The sequence below is a fragment of the Formica exsecta genome, unplaced genomic scaffold (genome assembly GCF_003651465.1).
Source record: "Formica exsecta isolate Colony F162 unplaced genomic scaffold, ASM365146v1 scaffold298, whole genome shotgun sequence".
NCBI lineage: Eukaryota > Metazoa > Arthropoda > Insecta > Hymenoptera > Formicidae > Formica > Formica exsecta.
In genome coordinates, this window is record NW_021850237.1 from 397,540 (window position 1) to 419,668 (window position 22,129).

Genomic DNA, 22,129 nt, shown 5'->3' on the forward strand with positions numbered 1-22,129 from the left:
ATAAGACACTTGTTTTTGCAAGACACTTCCATCGCACGCACATTGCAAAAATTAATTATTCGTTTTCCAAAGAACAATCGCGATGATAACATAAAGATAGATAAGTGGGAGTATTTGATATACTTTGGAATTAGACTCTTGTGTCGAGAAGCATTTTTTTTACGGTATATTTGCACATGTAGATGTACATATGTGTAAGAATTTATTATGCCTCTCTTTTGCTTTTCTTAAAATATTTGTGGAATGTGAAAGTTATTATATATTTCGAATTTAAAGAATGACGAAATCAACCAGAATGAACAATAGAAAGTGTATTGAGGAAAGAATATTTGAAATACCTTTAGAAAACAGCAGATATTTCAAACTGTTCTCAGTTCTTTTATAGAACATATTTAAAAGTTTCAAGTCAAACAAATAAAAAAGAACTGTAAATTTGTCGGAGAACACTCTGAATCGGTTCTTAAAAACTAAAAACTTTCATTTTTTTTTTTTAATACAAAGAATAACACCGAGCAAATCGTAAATAAGTTACTAACCAACGACTTTCATAGAAGCAGACGATAGGGAGAAGAGAGGAGAAAGCAATGTAAAATCCTTCCTTCCCCGTGCATTTCAACGCCTAAAGAGATTTACGAGGCGGCGAAAGGGAAGAGTACGAAGAAGAGAGAGAGAGAGAGAGAGAGAGAGAGAGAGAGAGAGAGAGAGAGAGAGAGAGAGAGAGAGAGAGAGAGAGAGAGAGAGAGAGAGAGAGAGAGAGAGAGAGAGAGAGAGAGAGAGAGAGAGAGAGAGAGAGAGAGAGAGAGAGAGAGAGAGAGAGAGGAGAGAGAGAGAGAGAGAGAGAGAGAGAGAGAGAGATTACACAGAGAAACTCAGGGTACGCGGGAGAGAGGGAGGGAGATATCGGGGAGGGAAAGAAAAATAGTGAAACCGCAGCCACCCTCCGCATTGCTATGGGCGTGCGCCGCGGGGCCCCCGTGGGACCCCGTGTAAGATCTCACATAAAGATCGTCGTCCGTGCAACAATAATGGCCCCCGAGCTGGCTGGCTGGCTGGCTGGGCTGCCTGTCGCCCGTATATACCCCGTGACCTCGTCGGCGACCGTTATGACGAGGCGCTCGCTGTTGCAGCTTGCCTTGTACTCCGCGTGTAAACCACGCGTGTACGTGCCTTTTAGGGCCCTCGTCCGCCCGCTCGCTCCGCGAACGCATTCACGGGACAATGGCGCAGGAACAACGAAGCTGCAGGGGTGCGATGTAGCCCCCCCGTGCGACGCGACTATCTCAATTTGTATCTTTCGCGAGAGGTGCGCGACGCTAAGTCGCACGTCGCGTTGCGTTACGTCTACTTCCATGGATCAAAGGATTCGCGGGAATGATCATACATCTTAGACGTCTCCCTTTACCGTGATATCAATGTTTTGGCGATCAGAATAATCGGGACAAGTTCTTCTTTTTCCAAATATTTAAAGTTTATAAATGATTTCAAGTCCTTTTGAAACACTGTCTATTCTTTCAACACCGTCTGTTCAAAGAATTATTTAAAGATCTAACTATGGCAAGAGATTTATATATATAAATTGTAAGCAAAATTTATAAATTTTTAATTTCTGGGAAACTCACAGTGTATAGATTGATGCAAAAGATTTGTCGTTTGCCTCTGTTAAATAATACATTAAGATATATTAAGCAATTCAAAGATTAAAATTTTTTTTTTGGTATGAGGAGAATTAATTATTGAAGTCACTGATAACTTTGCTCTGATTTCGTTTTCAATGTTATCTGATAAATATGACGGAATGAGCTGTTATATAAAATTGATACAATCAAGCTATCAAGAAGACAAGGGCATATTAGTATCACAAATATTTTTAGCCCCTGTAATCTTTTCCCCAAAAAAACAATATCTTTCGTCGATGTCAAAGAAATCCGCGTGATCAGGAAGGATTTCTTCAGATGCTCTAGTTTGCAGAAGAAAGTTCTTTAGGATGCTTTCACATCGCGGTGCGTGTGTCACGTGAGTGTACTATAATCCTTTGCAGCAGGCATCCTACAGCGTGACGATATACGTTGACAGAATCGACGGGTAATTGCACGCTATATACTGTCGCGAAATTTATAATAAAGCCTTATTATTAACGATCGCCCGCGGCAGATCGCGTCGAGATGCGACGGTTTCACACGCTGCGAGAAGTCCTCCTTTCAGAGCGCGCGCCTGGCCGCGCGGTACCTTTATCGCCCTTCTGAAAGAATATCGAGTACTCCTTTGGAGGCGACGTGAAAAGGAAAGTTCGGGGGCCCCCAAAGAAACCTGAATTGGTCCACCGCCGCTATACTAACCGCGGTAGCGTCCGGTAGCGACGCGTTGACATTACGACGTCGAAAAACGAGAGTTTAGCACAATAGGATTGTTTAATTAAGCAAGTTTAATTAATAAATTTCTCACGACAATACAAAAGGATAATTTTTTAAAATAAAATATAAAAAAACGGAAATTGTCCGTTCGATCATATCTATCGCGTTTTAAAATAATATGTCAATAAGCCACTCCTACGGTTAAACAAGAAAAATATATCTTCGATAAATATGATAATCTGTGATTCGTGTGATTCCTGATAACGCGATGAATATTTATAACAGCCGACTCATCTGAATTCAGTTAGTCCCACATTTAAACAGGTCAGAGAAGAGTTAACGAAACGAACGATACGTTTTCTTCTATTTGAGTGCAAAACTAAGTAGACGATAAGCAATGAAGGGTAAGTGCTGAAAAAATGCTTAATAAATTTTCAAAATAAGATTATATTAATGTTAAACAAATTACACATCGCAAAAAGAAAAAGTTTTTTTATCGATTTAGATTTATATAAATAATTGACACATTCTGCTATTAACAAAAGTTCATTAAACCGCGATTCGATTATATATCGCAATTGACAGCTTAGAAATAATTTTTGGCAGAAATGTACATAATCGTCTTGTTGTCATCTTGGGCCGTTGGGAGTTGGGCCGATTGGGAATTACAATGTCCTGTTACAAAATGCCCATATCCAGAGGAATATGCAACCAACCTGCCGCATGAGAACGACTGCACGAAATTCTATAAGTGCAGTTGGGGTGTTCCGGTATTGCAGGATTGTCCTCTGATGATTCCGGATAACCAGGAAAAAAGACTGCATTACAATAGACGCTTACAAGTTTGCGATTGGCCGTGGCAGGCTGGTTGCGAAAATTGTACGGAGGCAAGTGTCGATGACAAGTGCTCGCCGGCAGACAAGATATCCGATCCAAAAAATGACTGCAATTACATCGATTGCAATGGTTATAAAAAAATCACTTGTGATAAGGGATGCTTTAGTCGGACGTGTCAGAAATGCGTTGAGAATCGAGCGGGCGGGAAATGCGATGGCTCATGCGAGGAAGGCGATCGAAGGCCACGTGGTGGCCCTTGTGAATGCGCTTTGTATGAAGAATGTATAAATTATGAATGGCGAATCCAGGAATGTGACAAAGGTTTATGTTATAATCCCGAAACTAAGGAATGCAATATACGATCGGACAATGTTGGATGCATGAATTTGCTTCTACAATAATAGAGAATAGATACTGATTCGCTCCTATGTTTCGCGCGATGGATCTATCAAAATCGTTGCGAGATTAAATCAAAAAGCAATTGCTTTCTCGGTGTTGAAGTAACAAATTACTTATTATAAAATTATAAAATAAAACGTCTTGCATAAAAATGAGATATGGAAGTTTTAATTGATTCGAAAATTAATCTTAAATGTAGGATTAACAAGAAATAATCAAGATTGAAAATGTGCGAAACTACAAAGAGAGAGACAGATTAAGGATAAAATCGAGTCGGATTATTAAACGCGTTTTATAGCTCTACTTGAACTTAAAATAAATGATAGATAGAAAAAAAGCACTTTGAAATGATTTTATCTGATTGTATTTTTAAAAAGTTTGTATAAGAGCAACAATAATTTCAAAATTGACAACATATGTATTAAAAATTGGATTTTTGAATAAAGTTTGCACGTGTCAAATTTAATATACGTTTTACGAGAAATGTTATAATTGTTGTAGTATAATTAATAAATTTCTTATAACAATACAAAAGAATAATTGTTTAAAATAAAATATAACATTAATACGCGCAACATTTCTCTCTCTCTCTCTCTCTTTTCTGCAGCGATTTTCTCCCATAGACTTTTTCTACTGACATGCAATTAGCTGAATAAAAGAAATATTTTTAACTTAATATTTCTTAAGATTATTGTGCAATATTTTAGCAGACAGTTTCAAATAAAAATCTCTACGATGCGGGATTCTAGGAAGAAAATTCTATGTGGCATTACTGCCTCGCATGATCGTTTTCATTCGCTCCTTGGCTGCTATGTAATTAAACGGATAGATTTAGTGACAGACGTAGTTCCGAAAATTAATGAGAGGCCATCGCCATTATTCCCCGATTACTATTAGGTAAGAGACTGAGAGCGATAAGTAACAAAGATTATAATCTTTGGAAGATACTATTAATTGTAGCTTTTTCTAAATTAATGTTGGTATGTTATAGTTAAATATCATATAAATATGATAGTTAATATATATGCAAATGAAACGTGCAAATATAAATGTTAACGCTCAGAATTAAACTATACAAATCGTTGCAGAATACGTAAGATTATGATTGAGAATATTATATATAATAAAAGATAAGAGTTTTTTATATATCGGGAAATTTATAATCACAACTATCATAACACGCGCATCTTTTCAAAGAAAATATTCTTGAGAATCTTGAGGAAAATTTATATTCTCTTCCTCTTCTTTCAGTCGGTTTTCATCGTTCTTTCCTCTATTGCGGGTAGGTATCTCGTGTTCTTTACGGTTCTTTGAACGGGACAATATTAGTAACAGCATGTAATTTCAAAGCGCATAGTTTGACGTATCATTGTCCTTAAATGGTGCAAACTGGATCAACGGATGACCCATTTCTATAAGGCGCTGGTCCATGTTGCTCTCGCGTGCATCCTTTTCTATCCCGAAAGAAAAGTCAAAGCTTCTGAAAAGCTTCCGAACCTTTGTAGGACACTGAGTTTACAAGAGGCAGTGAAAGCAATCCCCTAGCGTTCTGAAGGGCGTGTAACGGGACGTTTATAGGACCAAACCTAAAGCTAATATTCTCCTGCTGATTTATGTGCGAGGGCGGTTACACGCCTTAAACGTTTGTCCGTGAGATTGTGACAAATTGGCACTTACGATTGGAAAACCGAATTTTCTATGAAGAAAAAGAGAAACGGCGACACAATTGGTCGAACACATAGTTGGAAGAAACGATTTATAGTAAAGCGACAGGAGGTTGTCAACTTGCGGTTTATGACGAAATTGGCAAATTAGTTACGCGATATTTATGGATTCCTTTCTGATTCTTATCTGATTAATTCATTTATTATTACGTTTGATGATTTGGATTTTAATCTGCCTTATATACTGATTTATAATCTCTTCATCGGTTTTTTGCGAAAGATAAAAAAACATGGAACATCCATTATCAAAATACTTAACGTTGTAAATTAGGAAGAAAAAATAGATTAAAACAAATTTTTTTATTTAAATAGAATTTAGTTCCAATTTCGTAATCAAAGAATTTATAGATAAAATTTTCAAAACCTGTTTATTAGTCAGTATAGAACAAAATCTATATATTTTCTGAGATTACAGCGAAAAAATATAAATTTATCTGCGATGTATATCTTGCAGATAAGTGCATTACTCATATCCGGGTAAAAATGTGAAAATATTGATAGCTCCTTCCGTCGCTATGCATCGTGACGTCAAGAATTATTACCGCATTCCAAAAATAAAAATATCACACTCCTCAACTTTTATTATAGCGCTTTGTTCTATTATTTCGCGCTGATTAGCCTTCTTCAGTTCGGGGGGACCGCAGACCCGGCACCATCGAAAGGCAGCAGTCGTTATAACTTCCTGATGTCGCGCGGCGCGATAAAAAAGCGTGAAAGGAAGTGAGACGACGGCGAGGAATCGGGACCAGCGCTACTTTGATCGAGTCACAAAGAGCCCCGGTCTCGTCACCAGTTGAATAGCCCCGGCTAGAAGGAGGTTGGATTAGGTTAGGCAAAGTTACGAGGGTGGAGGGTCCCCGGAACAGCACGGACGGCGTCTTGAATGGGGCACGTGCTACCATCGTCGTGGGTCCTTGGGCCCTTCGTCTGGCGATCTGTCTTTCTCCATCTCCCCTGTTTGTCTATTTTGCTCGTCTGTCCGTCCATCCGTCCATCCATCCGATCCGTCTAGAGATGGATCTAGGATCTAAGACCAGAGAACTCCTCGACGTTTCTTTTGGCTCGTTCCGCCAGCTGCTCTGCCGAAGTTGCAGATATTTCTCCGCGGCACGTGTACAGATCTCTTTATATATGTATATATATATATATAAATCGGGCCCATCTTCAATGACCGTGATGAATAATGCGCAGCGACTTTATTTTCTGATTATGGCGTGACCTGACTTATTGTTAGTTCGAGCATCTTGAAACGCATAGAATCGATAGTGTATTGTCGTGTTTTATATAATAAATGTTGTTCGATAAGAACGAAAATATACTATATAAAAGTTTAGAGAAAAATAAAAAATTATAAAATAGAATAGGATATTAATATGTGTGTATGAATATATTAGAATTAATAAAATACAAATTTTGCTTTCACTTTATTTTATTAAAATAATTTATCAAATGACTCAATGAAAGATGTAAATCAAGATAGTTGAATAAGTTAGTAATTTTATTTATCTTGCAATTAATATCTTATCTTATATTATTTGTCTCCATTTAGGTTCTTATCATTACGTTAAAAAGTTCAATCATGTATGCAAAAGTATATTATATTTTATTATAATATATTTTCAAACATTTTATTTCTTTTATCATCTCTATATTTAAAGTTTGCAAATCCTTTATTTTAATTACGTGGATATAATTTATCATAACAATAAGACGTGTTGTCTCATTGAACGGTCGCTCAGAAAGCGATTTGCGAGAGAAATGAGTCACATGCTGCTAATATATAATGTGTGGATATATATATATATATATATACATACATATAAAAAGCTTATATGTATATTTACAGCCCCTAGTTGCTATGCTACCGGTACGTGCAAGGGTTACGGTGTCGCACATTGGAATTTCCTTGCTTTAAGCTGACATACTGTTGACAGAAATCAGGATCGCGATCCTGAATAAATACTTTCGTTTGCCACGACATTCCACGACAGCCGCTTAGATGCAATAAATCCACCGATAACCAATTGCCGGTATCATCTAACATTTATATCTTCTTGTTAGCTTAATTCTAAATATTTAATATTGTCTTAATTTTTTATATTTTTATTTTTTCATATATATTATAAAAAAAATTAAAAATAGAATTAGTTTTTCAACATAATTTATTATTGAAAACTCAATGAATTTATTGTATATATTTACTGTAAACAGATTGAATGCAATCATAGTGATCACACTCTAAATTTAATAAAAAAAACATAGTTGGAATAATTAATACACGATATACTTTAATTATGCAAATTTAACAAGGATCCTAAACAATTGTGAAATTGCAAAATGTTCAGGGTTCTCATGCGAGTTTATTTATATACGTACAACTTCGAACGTTAAGATCTTAACTCTCGCTAAGTATCTTTTCATGTTACTGTACTTATAATATAGCAATAAATATTGTCGACAGGAATTGGCTACTTGTTATCGGAATATTCAGTCAGCATTATGATGTCATCAAGTCCAGAATTTTTCGTTCTTTGATAAGCCATCAAAGGCCGATTTTGATATTACATTAAATTTCAAGGCTTTGACTGATAACACGCAAAAGGTTATATCAAATTCAAAAATTTACGAATAATTTTCCGATTACTGTATGTAAGAGACTGAGTAATAAGTAACAAAGATTATAATCGTTGGAAAACATTATTAATTATAACTTTTTTCTCAATTAATGTTGGAATTAATTAAGTATCATGTAAATATAGTAGTTAATACACATATGTAAATGAAATATGAAAGTATAAATGTTATAACGCTCAGAATTAAACTTTATAAGTTGCTGCGAATGCGTAAAATTATGAATGAGAATATTTTATATAATAAAAGATAAAAGTTTTTTATATCGGGAAATATTGTAAATTTATAATCACAATAACGATCATAGCACGCTCATCTTCTCAAAGAAAAAATCTTTGAATCTTGGAAAAGATTTATATTCCCTTTCTCTCCCTTCAGTCGATTTTCATCGTTCTTTTCTCTACTGCTGGCAGACATCTCGTGTTTTTTTTATGATTCTTTGAACGGGACAATATTAATAACAGCATGCAATTTCAAAGCGCATAGCTTGACTAAACTGGATTAACGGATGGCTCATTTCCGTAAGGCGCTGGTCCATGTTGCTCTCGCATGCATTCTTTTCTATCACGAAAGAAAAGTTAAAGCTTCTAAAAAGCGAATCTTTGTAGGACACCGAGTTTACAAGAGACAGTGAAAGCAATCCTCTAGCATTCTGAAGGGCGTGTAACGAAACGTTTATAGGACCAAACCTAAAGCTAAGACGTCTCATTGAACGGTCACGGAATCACTCGGAAAGTCTGTTATGCGAGAGAAAAGAGTTGCATGAAAATGCTTGCGTGCCGGGAAGGCAAATGCGTGCGCACTACGCATCTGTCTCCTCTAGGGCAGACGTGTACACGCACACACGCATATGATCTCGACATGAAATGTATTTATACGTGTAACGTGTGCACGTAATCCAGTTCGTAAGGCGTACGTACATATGTGCGTGCGTGCGTACAAGTACGGGCACGTGTACAAGTACGGAAGCTATATAGTGTGATATATAATGCACATATATATGCAATAAGGCCTGTACATCCATAGCCTCTAGTTCCTATGCTACCGGTACGTGCAAGGGTTACGGTGTCGCGCGTTGGTATTTCCTTGCTATAAGCTGACATACTGTCGACAGAAATCGCGATCCTGAATAGATACTTTCGTTTGCTACGTCGTTCTACGACAGCCGCTTAGATGCAATAAATCCGCCGATAACAAATTGCCGTCAAGCGGCAGCCCGTTTCAATGCGATAACTGGAATCGCATCGAGATTTATGAAGGAACAGTGTTTCCACAGCAGGCCATGTCGAAATGTAGGGTACAATTTTGTTGCCCTTGGAATTTAGAAAGTAAATCAGTTTTGGATTTATCAAATTTTGTAAGTGATGTACAGCTTGAAAAGCATTTTATTAAGAAAGCAATATAAAGTCGAAATAAAAAATAAAATAAATTTAACGACGAAATAATATATAACTTGATAGAAATATACATACGAGTTTTATATTTTTCATATTTGAATTATATGGAGAATATATTGTATTTTTTTAAGAATACATTAATTTTGAATTGATAAATGATATGTAAAAAATTGTATTTTTGAAAATTCTGATTATGAAAACAATTTCTTTTTATAAATATAAAATCAATAATAGACAAATTAGAGCTTCTCATATCGTTTGATCGATACATTATTGCAACGTGCTCAATTGTTAATTATTGTTAGCACGCACGATAATGTTAGAATTTCTTTACGGCATTGACATATCGCAAACTTTGTATCGAACATCGCCATCGTCATAACATTGTTAATAAATTACAAATAATAGATCCGGCAAAACAAGTCCGACTAAAACGACTTTCACTTGGTTGTATTTCGCGTTTACAGTTTTGTTTATGTATCAATACGCTACGACACGACGAAAGGAATAACAAATCAATCGATGGCGAAATTCCTTCGAGAATTATGACGCGCGTGTGTCTCAAAGAATTTTATTAATTGTGCATTGTGTTCCTAGTTTTCTTTTCATATCAAGTTTATTTATTATTGAATAAACACATCATATATAAATAAAATAAAATAATATATTCTGTTCTCGTCAGTTGTCACAATAAATAACGATGCTATAATGACATTTTGATATTAATCGGTATTAAATAAGAGATATCGGTATTATTTAATATTTATATCTTATTTTTGTTAGCTTAATTCTAAATATTTAATATTGTCTTTTTTATATTTTTATTTTCTTTCATATATATTATAAGAAAAATTAAAAATAGAGTTAGCTTTCCAATATAACTTATTGTTGAAAGCTCAATAAATTTATTATGTGTATTTATTGTGAACATATTGATTGATTGCAATCATAGTGATTACATTCTAAATTTAATAATATAATTTGGGTAATTAATACATGATATACTTTAGTTATGCGAATTTAACAAGGATCCTGAACAATTGTGAAGTAACAAAATGTTCAGGGCACTCATGCGGGTTTATATGCTCGTATACATTCGTATACATACAACTTCGAACGTTAAGATGTTTCTTTTCGTGTTACTGTACCCATAATATAGTGAGTAATATTAAGTAATATCGGCAGAACAACTGGTTACTTGTTATGCCATCAGAATATTGGACCAAGATTTTGATATCATTAGGTCCAGAATTTCTCGACGACGGAAAATATGTCACGTTGACCGTATCTTACTGTATTTTGATGTCATTATGTGTCTAGTCGTCGATGCGCAGTGATATTGAACTCGCAGGATTAGCCTATTACATTCGCTTATCTCATTCGGATATACGTGAAAAAATTTTATTTATATTAATCATCTGTTTTTTCATCGATATATGTATACAGCGGATTTCTGATAATAGCTTTTTGATAATATCGCGACCAAAGGTCGATTTAGATATCACATTGAACTTCAAGGCTTGGGCTGATAACACACGAAAGACTATATCAAATTCAAAAATTTACGAACGCATAAATCGCAATTCAATGTAATGTATCAAGAAATCATCGAATGATAAAATGTTTTATGAATTTCGTTTGTTATTGAAATGAAAATCATACTAAAAGTTTCCTTTGCACTTTATTAATTTATTATGTATCTTTTATCAATAATATGATATAAAATGTAATCATAATTTTTTACAACTCTTGCATCATATTTTCTAAACTATCAATTCACGACCAACGAAAATTGTTCATATGTATATGATCACATATTCTGATAAGGTTTCTTCTGTAAAATAATATGCCAATAATCCACTCTTCCGGATTACGAGGAAAACATATTTTCGATATGTTATCCTGGAAGATAGAGATATGATAATCTGTGCCGTTTGTAATCCACGTATGTTTCGTGATAACGATGAATACAATATTATAAAAGCCGACCCACTTGAATTCACTCAGTCGCACATTTAAACGGATCAGAGAGGTGTTAACGAAACGAACGATACGTTTTCTTCTCTTCGAGCGCGAAGCTGAATAGACGATAGGCAATGAAGGGTAAGTGCTGAAATTGTTTTTAACAAATTTTTAAAATAACATTATAATAATATTAAACGATCAATATATGCTTGTATTACACATTTCGTACCAGAAGTTTTTTTATCAATTTAGATTTATATAAATAATTAACACATTCTGCTATTAACAAAAGTTCATTAAACCGCGATTCGATTATATATCGCAATTGACAGCTTAGAAATAATTTTTGGCAGAAATGTACATAATCGTCTTGTTGTCATCTTGGGCCGTTGGGAGTTGGGCCGATTGGGAATTACAATGTCCTGTTACAAAATGCCCATATCCAGAGGAATATGCAACCAACCTGCCGCATGAGAACGACTGCACGAAATTCTATAAGTGCAGTTGGGGTGTTCCGGTATTGCAGGATTGTCCTCTGATGATTCCGGATAACCAGGAAAAAAGACTGCATTACAATAGACGCTTACAAGTTTGCGATTGGCCGTGGCAGGCTGGTTGCGAAAATTGTACGGAGGCAAGTGTCGATGACAAGTGCTCGCCGGCAGACAAGATATCCGATCCAAAAAATGACTGCAATTACATCGATTGCAATGGTTATAAAGAACGCACTTGTGAAGAGGGATGCTTTAGTCGGACGTGTCAGGAATGCGTTAAGGATCGAGCGGGCGGGAATTGCGGTGAAACTATTACCCCCACGTCGCCATGCGCGGAGGGCGATCGAAGGCCACGTGGTCGCCCTTGTGAATGCACTTTGTATGAAGAATGTATAGATGAAGAATGGCAAATCCAAGAATGTAAAAACGGTTTACATTATAATCCCGAAACTAAGGAATGCGACACACCGGACAAAGCTGGATGCGTGAAGGTTCCTTCTACAATAATAGAGAATAGATACTGATTCGCTCCTATGTTCCGCGCGATGGATCTATCAAACGTGTTGCGAGATTAAATCGGAAAGCAATTGCTGCATTCTCGGTGCTGAGGTAACAAATTATTGTATAAAATAAAACGTCTCGTGTAAAAATAAGACGTGCAAGTTTTGAGTGATTCGAAAATTAATCTTAAATGTAGAATTAACAAGAAATAATCAAGATTGAAAATGTGCGAATTTTAAGAAAGAGATTAAAGATAAACTTGCGTCGAATTATTAAACTTGTTTTATAGCTCTACTTAGACTTAAAATAAATGATAGATAGAAAAAACGCTTTGAAATGATTTTGTCTTAAGAAATATATAAAAATTATTAACACACACGTATATATATATATATATATATATATATATATATATAATATATATATAGTAGCAAGTATAAACGGAATATATAAAGTAAAATGGAATATATAAATAATCCCATCTCTCTCTCCTCCAATCCTGTTCATATTAATGTAATATAAAGATATAAATGTCTAAAAGATGTATTACACGAGAGAGATAAAGAAGGAAAGAAAGAGGTTAAAAGGTGATTTCCGCGCATTGCAAAGCGAAGGAATGGTCTATTTTCTTTCTCCCAGAGCTATTTGACGTGCTTTTACGCGCTACTGCTTGTATCAGATGCAATCAATTTCTACTGCGAAAGAATGAGCGGATTGCATGTCGGCTACCCGCGTTACTACCTGTAACATACGCGAATTATGTAAGTACCGAAACGCGCGTGTGTTATAACACAGCATACGCGCGTCTATTGCTATTGTATGACAGCGTGTCTGTATTATATAGTGTGTATCCGTCTGTAATGTGCACCTCTCACTTCTTTTCTGTCTATTCCGCATACTCGTGCGTGATTTATACGGTTCTCTGTCTTTTTGCGATAACTCAGAAATTTTTGCATCGAATTTTCAAGAGACTTTTTGCGGATGTTCGCGTTTACAGGTATAGCGTATCTATTTCTTTTCCGCTTACAATTAGACAAACTACGTGTTTTTAAAAGTCTTTCAGACACTTTCGTGAATGATGATGAAGGATAGAAGATCAGTATCGATAAATACATGATAAATCTCTAACATCACTTTTTTTTACATCAAGTTTATAAATAATATTACAATATAGTCTAGTGCATATATATATATAGAGCAATTATTTTATTAATTATATTTTTCTTAACTAGCTCGTGTAGAAAATCTCGGATAATATTTTATCCTGGATTCAAGTACTCTGAAGAAAGGCTTTGTTTATATGCGCGGTAAACGCGCGCCTTGCTTTTCGAGAGAATTGTCTGTTTTACGCCGCTATGGGAGACATCGGGTAGGAAAAAAGCACGGGCAGTATACGAGTTTTACGACGAAACGCGTAACGGCGGTACTTTTAAAAATAATTGCCGTCCCGATGGCAACGATTAATGCTGTTGCCGGAATTAATTATTGTGGCGCGGTAGCTTATTAGATATTTTTATTGGCGCTCGTTAAACGCGCGAGCGAAGGAGCGCCGATATATATATGTACTTGCGTTCTCCCTCTTTCTCTCTCTCCCTCTCTATCGGTCATATTCTCTCCCCGTAAATGATATCATTCCAAGATTTATTCTTGCCGAATGCGCGTTTGTTCGAGAAGACGCTCATAAAGTTAAACGCACGTTTATTGTTTCATCGCTGACAGCTTTACGTCGGGCCTGGTTGTCGCTGAGTCGGAACTGACATCCAGTTGACGTATGCAAGCCAAAACGGTGAATAAAGGAGCGATTTAGTTATTGTCAAAACATGGCGGAGAAAAAAAGATTGCCTGATATCAATGTTTCGCGATAAGGCAAACTACTGTTTCTCTTTAATGATTTAGTTGTTGTATCAAAAACTGATGTACCTTATACCCCCGCCATCTCAAAACAATTAGTGGACTAACTTTCGTGATATCTCCGGCCGATAATCTCTGGCGATACGGATGCCCAAGTGTTTCATAATTTTATCAGGAATTCTTTATTCTTTTCTATTAATGTATAATGAAACTCGGAAAAATATCGAATAGTTAATGAATAATCCTAAAGTAATTACAACACATACACATATACATCAAAATGATTATATCGATAATATTAATGTCTTGCATTTTTTAATCAAATGACATTAAATGAATGTAAATGAATGAATGCCCTTAATTGTGGGCATCAATTTTTCAATCGCTAATTACTTAGAATTATTTTAAATCTTTCCGTATATAATATAGCATATATTTATTATTAAGAAAATTGTAGAGTTTTAATTAAAATATGTTTAAAATATCAAAATATGTTAATAACGTGTAAATATTGTGGGGAATGACTTGTAATTTTTTCCAAATTCTTTTGCGACTCTTTGTTTATAACATAATTATAGATACGATTGAAACTAGAATTAATGACCGCGTCGATTCGAAAGGATTTTCAAGGAAGTATTATTACGACGATCTCTCACCTCTTGTGCAGATGGCAGCGTGAATCCGTTTGTCGACGGTCGTTCAATGATGGCGATGATGGAGAGCACTTTTCAATGCCAATACACTTCAGTCAACACCCTGTAGTCTCCACTTCACTTCGGATTCATATCATGCGTTTATGTTTTACACTTTTCGAATCTCGCATTTCAAACAAGCCAACTTTCGTTTCCACGAAAAAGAAAGCGGTGTAATCAGGAGCTGATTGGTAACGTTTCGTTTCCTTTGTCGTCAAGCCTTTGACTGTGTCTTTCTTAAATCACCCATCAATTTGAACCACAGTCATATTCATAGTTTGTGTGGGAGAAGAGAAAGATACAGAGAGATGTTTTTGACAATGTAAGCGCTCTCACAGTGTGTGAAATACGCATATTTGAAGATATATTCGAGAATCTAGTGCTAATGATCTTGTTTATACTCCGCTCGGCATATTCACGGTCGTCGTGAATTTATCATGGAAATGACTATTCCGTAAACAGACGAATTCCAAGAAATTTCGAACGAGAATTATAACCGTCGATTCAATATTGTCTCTGTCGTGTTGAAAATCAAATTGTGATAACAAAATTTCTCGATATCTTAAGCTATCGAGGAGAATTCTTTCTAAAGATTACGTTCTCATATATGACGATCTTCTATCATGAAGCTTATGGTCGGAAACTTTTCTTCCTCTTTGACGAATCTCCTTTTGAAGATGTGACTGATCCAGTTGTGCCGAATCTTTCTGAGACACGTGATAGTCGCTCCAAGGATTCTGAACAGGACACTGCGCTTCGAGGCGCGATCTTCACGTGGGATACACGAAAATGACCGAGATCAAAGGTATATGCGCCGCAACAGATAAGAGGGGGAGAACGAGAGAAAGAGTGAGGGTGGAGTGGGAGGGATGGAGAGCGACGAAGGAAAGAAAGAGAGGGTCAAACGCGATGACGATGATGGTGTAACACCGTGCGTAGTAGCGGACAGTCGGCGACTAAGGCCCCTGAGGAGAAGTCACCTCTCTCTTCTTCGTCTCTTCTCTCTTCCGAGAGATCTCTCTCTCCACTACACGCGTGGCCGCCAACACACCGCCGCGCGCGCGCATGCACGCATCATCTCCGACACGCACGGCAGTCCCCTTCTTCATCCCCCCAACCGCGCAGACCACCCCCTCTTTCACTCTTTCTCTCTCTTGCACGACAATCAGGCCGTGTCTTCCATCAGATGAACGCGCCACCAACTGCAGCAAAACCACTTGCAGACACACATACACGGACGCTTACGAATGTGCTGATACATCCGATTCGCGGCAGCCGTAGTGTCGGTGTTGTATGTATCGATAGAAGAGGAGTGGGAGATGGGACACGCGACACAAGTCTCTTGGTAGGGGGAGAGAGGGTCAGACGAAAGTGGGGGTACGCATGGTCCCCTCTCGTTTCTCCGGGGCCCCTCTCTCTTACGGGGCACCCTCTCCTTCCTCTTCACATCGGGCATCTTGCGCGCGTTCCCCCTTTTTATTCTACACGTTTCTCCCTGGCTGGCCAGCCTCTCGTTCGCGCCGTATCTATCTCTCCGTCTCTCCTTCAATTGATACCTCGATTTCTCGTATAATTAGCGAAAAATTTTTTTTTGGGTTCCTTCGAACACGTGTTTATTTCGGAAATGTCTCACGGTGCATAGATATCGCTTTATGCAGTCTCACATGTCTGATAAATTAATAACAGTGCGACTGGTAACATTTGACCGATATGAATAATTAGATTATTGCATCATTTCGATTTGTTAATTAAATAATTGCTTAAAATTTTTGATGAAATATGATCTTTCGATACAAGAGAGAGAACGATTTCTTTAACAAATATAGAATACATTGCGAAGAAGATTTTTACATGATTGATTTGTGATGAAATGTCTATCACACATAATTATATATGTATACAGTGATTTCATTTTTATATTTATTGTTAGCGTGTGTAATGTTGAAATGATAAATATAGTAAAATATAAAATATCTCATCGATAAGAACTCTTATGCGGGTAATAATGTTAGCACTCTTATTACAAAACTATCGAGTTTTGCCGATAATGATATAATAGTTTAGCAACTAACTATTTTTATACGCAATTGTACTCACCACTTTAAAATTCCGTTCTTCATTTACATATGTAGGATGTATCACCTCCACCATTGTAGGAAATTTTTATATAAGTCGTAATTTGGCAATTTTCCCGGGACACAACATGCATTTCATAATATATCAAAACATTAACAAAAAGAATAACTCTCTCGCGATTATTTTTATAATTACTTCAAAAATATAAACATGCGATATTCTTGCATAATATTACACACCGGTAAAAACATGAACGATAAATTTTCCTGCATATGTAATAAATTGATATTTATTATTAATATATTTATTAAGAATGATGTTAGTTAATGTAATTATTAAAAATATGTTAACTGCAGGAAGAGAGAGAGAGAGAGAGAGCTATCTCCTCCTTCACACCCGAACAACTCGCCGACGCGTCTCGTGCCGAGATTGAAAAACAAACCCACGCGTGTCAATGAACGAGAGACGACTAAGCGGCAACGACGATTTTCGTCGTCGACGATCTCTCCGGGTTGCAAAATTCACCTCCCCCCTGTCGTTCCCCTTCTCCGACGAAGGATGGCAAGCCTTCTCTCCCTCTTGGTTCCCACGCCGCGTCCCGCAATTCCTCCCTTCGTCCCTTCTCCTCCACCGCCTCCTCGGCACCCTCATTGCTTGGACTCCTCCCTTGGAGACGCGCCCTTCTTCGAGGGTAGAGCGTGTACTACCATGCGCCCCTCTCGGAAGTCGTCCGCTGCCGCCCCCGGTACGTCCACCGGGGGTTGAGATTTATTCGCTGTCGTGTCCCACGCTGAGCATAGCGGCACATGGGGTGTAATGTAATTTCGAAGCAACTGGTGGCGAGGTCTATAGAGAATGTCTCCAGATTTCATCGCGAATTATTTGCATTTAAAACTAAATTTCAAATACGCTTTAAATAATTTGTTTAATGACTATAACAGATCAGAATGATATGATCATATATTTCTGAATTTTTTAATTTTTGTATTTAGAAAATAATTATATGAATATCTTTTTTGTATCTTGAAAATAATTACATAAAAATTGTAATTATATCTTAAAAATACTTATTAATAAATACCAAAATTTAGAAATTTATTCCCTTGATATGTTAACAATATTGTGAAAAAAAAAAGATATGAAAATCTAAGAAAAGAATCTAAATGAAACATATCATCTTTTTAAACTTTTGAACGGGTTAACCACTCCTGATACAATGATTAATTTATGCAAGAAACTTGATGGAGGTTGTAGGAGAAGACGGAAACAAGCGCAAAGAAAGAACAAGATGTGTCAAGCGCGAAGAGAACAGGGACGAAATAAAAGTGCGACGTTATATATTCGAGCGATCAAATCTGGGCGTGAGTTCGCTGCCAGTCACAGCCGGAGCATCGATGTTTTAATTAATGTATCGATAGTGCAGTCAGCCACGAGTTTATCCGGCGTCATCTTGTTCGAGACGTATCGGGACCGGCTCTCGAAGCCCACGCAGAAAGCCCGTCGATAATAATTAGGCTGATCGTAGATTTTAATAACGTCATGGTTTTTCGCGCGCGATGCGACACGTTGTTTTAATTTAAGTGCGATTGACAGTATCTACTTCCGCGATTAATAACTTCTTTGCAAATGCCACAATTAATAGTGTATATCAGAAAATTAATTATAACTTTAATAACAGACTTCTTGAATTTAATAGTTAATTTTTCTTATAAATTCTAAATAAATGAGAATATCATAAAATAACTATGTAGTTTAATTAATGTATTAATCATATATTGCATACATACATCGATGAGCGCGGACGATTTAAATATTTATTACTATAATGATGCTCATTAATTTTATTTCTTTCTATAAACCTGCATCTTTCAAGCTAATTATGTATTTACAAAAAAAAAGTAATTATCGCCATTTTTTCAAATCGTCAATTTCGAGCGTAGTGTTTTTGTATGTTTGTATTCGTTTATCATGGTTAACTTAAGACAAGACAAGGGGATATGTAAAATCGGAGACTAAAATATGCTGAACGAATCATGTCGACTACATATGAATAAAACTAGATAAAGCCAGATTTATCAACTGTTTGCGTAATTTTCAGAGTGGGCGTCTCGAACGCCGCTCATTGATCGCGCGCCGTTCGCGTCAGCGAACTCGTTAATACGGCATTGTTTTCTGTATCAAGCACCCACCGCAAATGCAATTGATCGGGAATGAGAACACCGACAATTGGCCACAATTGTATCGATCGGGGTCAATATGATCATCGTTCGATCGGCGATTTCATTGCTCCGCGGAAGAATGCCATGGATTTTATTGAACCATTTCATGCTTTGATGCATCTGCAAGATGAAGGTCAAACTTATCTTGTAAGATATATATTGCAAAGTATAACTCTCTTGCATATACAAAAGGCAAATGGCTAAATGGTATAAAAGCATTATTAAATCTAAAGAAAAAATAAAATAATTTCAATTTTTTATGATAGTAATTTAGAAAAAGTTAAAGATTAAATTAGTTACAAAGAAGACAGAATATTAAAAGTTATATTTTATTAAATATTCTATAAATATGCAATCAAAATGTGTGATTTTTTTGTTTATTGTTAGAAGAAAAGAAATATTAATTTTTCCTTTAATTTTCATAATCGTAAGAATATAAGTTACTCATTAGATGCGCCGAAATCGGAAGATACTCGATAAAATATTTTGAATTCAGGCGATAACACACACACACGTACACACACTCCTAACCTGATCACTCGATTGAAACTTTTTCTTTGATTCACGATATCATGCCGCCGTACGAAAGAAATATAAAATGTTTTACAACGCGTATACTCTCAAGCGCTTATTTTTAAAATACTTTCGATATATGTACGCGATTCTCGCATTATCTTGCGTGGGCGTAGCAATCCCACCGCTGATAAACGACTCTGTATTTTGCAAGTATTTGTGACATGCGATATCTGAAAACTTGTCTCTCTCGCAGCTTCGAAATTAAACCATTAATCACGCATGTAACCGAAGGATATAAACAATCATTAATAATGATATAATTAACAAACATTCATCATGAAGAGATAAGTTTATAAGTGGTGTGATAGACTATAATACTTTATTAACAAGAATATGTTAAAAAACTACCAATACTTGATCAAAGTTTCAGAAATATTAATAAATATAATAAATCTATTTTTATTATTTTTAACAGAATATTAATTAAACCAAATTTTAATATATTAGATGTTTTAAATATGTAAGTATCATTATATCAGGTCTACCGGAAAGTTCTGTCCGTTTTTGGAATAAAACAAAATACAAATTTTTATCACCGTCAATAAACTTTATTAAATAATGTAATTGCCATTATTATTAATGATTTCATTGAAGTTTCTAATAATCTAAAATATTGTAAAATAATAAAAAGAGAAAAGAGAGAGAGAGAGAGAAACGTAGCAAATCTCTTAAAAGAAAAATGGATTTTATATATTGGTGAAAAGCTTCCTCTATACGCAGTTAATACTAATTTGGGATTACTTTGTGTGTCTTGAGATGCTTAGAGATGATTTTATTTTATACGAAATTTGATCTAATTGATTCGATTCCCCTTAGTTGTTTCCGAGCAACGACGTTTATTTTTTTCGCGTTGGCGAAACGAGAAATAATGAAATACGAGACGCGGTAAAGAACAGCAGAGTTCAAAATAATCGGCGTGGCTCAATAAAATTAATATACGGTTCTCGTCGGTTCCTTCACCGTGTTCGTGCGTCAAGAGTCCAAGTCAAAGTCGTAGGTTCGGCGGGCTCAACGAGACACACATACGCTCGAGACACTCTTAACTAAGGGTCTACTAACTTTAAATCCGATAATGAATGTAATCAGCGGAAATAACATGGAATCTACGCTGGTCTCGGCCGGACCGCGGCCACATCCAGGTATACATTCCCTGACCACAGCGTGACTAATAATTATACTCGGTTGGGAGACCCTCATCTCTCTCTCCTACGCCGTTATCTCTCGCCGAGAGCGAGAGTGGAAGCCGACAGCCGCAAATGAAACGTAGAAACAATGATCCCGCGCATTCACGAATCCCGAGAGTACACAAACTTGTTGGGAATGTATCGAATCAATGTCGTAAATAATGAATGCAAATTTTCTTCTTGCATAGAGGATTATAATTTGAAATAATTTTCTTTTATGCTAAAAGAATATTTGTAAAGGGAATATAAAATAGCATTCATAGGTTCAGATTCGGTATTTGATAGATAAATAGAGTTTAATCTTATATTTTACAATATATTATATTTTATTATATCATGGACGGGAAAAGCATTAAATTTTCGTTATAGTTCTAAAATAAAAATAAAGTGCAACTTTATTTTAATATGTTTCAAACATTTAGGAATCTAAGATACACAGATATTACATCGTGGAACTTTAATTTAGATGAAAGTCTAAGAGAATTTTGCACATTTTATTTATTGATATAATTGTACATTCTTTTTCCTGCGAGATCACGACGAGAGAGAATCATACCAATATAACCGTGTGTCTTATGATACAGTTTCTTACAATCGCGATTGTATTCTGCTTCGTAACGTCGACGTCAAATCGAGTATCGACTATGAATGACTTTCAATCGTACATATCGTCCGATCGACATCAATATTATACGCAATGTACACAATAGGCACGCGCGCATGAGCGAGGTACCTGTCGACCTCGCGACGCGAGCGAGCGAGCCGCGAGTAACGGTAGTCTTAATTGAATTATTGTTTCAGTTAATGTCGACATTCATCATAAGAGTTACGCATGCACGGTGTCAGAGCGAGACGAAGGAAACACGCGTCCCGCCCAAGAAGTTGCGGCTCGCTCACAAAAGCGCAGAGCATTCATCTTCTGTCGTGTATGTCACGGACCGCGACACGATGGACTCTCTCTTTTTTTCCTTTCTTTATGAACCCGTATAGAATGACTTTCTTATAATTTGCAGATCTCTTGACCAACCTTTTCAGTTTAATTATTTAAAATTATATCATCAAAATTTCTACTGGACTATTTGTATTGTCTCTGACAACTAGTCGTTGTCAACTGACAATAATTATCTATTTAACGGATTTTAAATAAATATCATCAATATTTACAAGAAAAGAATTTCTACATTTTATTTCAATAAAATTATCAAGCTTTAATAATTAATATAAAGAAACGT

At 36.0% G+C, this 22,129-nt stretch overlaps 2 protein-coding genes across 2 annotated transcripts in view; one reads left to right on the plus strand and one right to left on the minus strand.

Moving 5' to 3' along the window:
* Positions 1 to 16,298, minus strand: part of LOC115237507 (protein glass) — a 69,310-nt gene extending 53,012 nt beyond the window's left edge. Inside the window, exons 1-2 of the mRNA XM_029810584.1 lie at positions 16,265 to 16,298; positions 14,807 to 14,874 (exon numbers count right to left, since the gene is read on the minus strand). Of these exons, the coding sequence (XP_029666444.1) occupies positions 14,807 to 14,874; positions 16,265 to 16,298 (102 nt within the window). The remainder of the gene's footprint in view (positions 1 to 14,806; positions 14,875 to 16,264) is intronic.
* Positions 11,373 to 12,586, plus strand: LOC115237501. The gene is made up of 2 exons (XM_029810576.1): positions 11,373 to 11,442; positions 11,658 to 12,586. Exons 1-2 carry the CDS (start codon positions 11,436 to 11,438, stop codon positions 12,320 to 12,322), a joined length of 672 nt encoding a protein of 223 aa, XP_029666436.1. The 5' UTR covers positions 11,373 to 11,435; the 3' UTR covers positions 12,323 to 12,586.
* Positions 16,299 to 22,129: the final 5,831 nt, after the last annotated feature.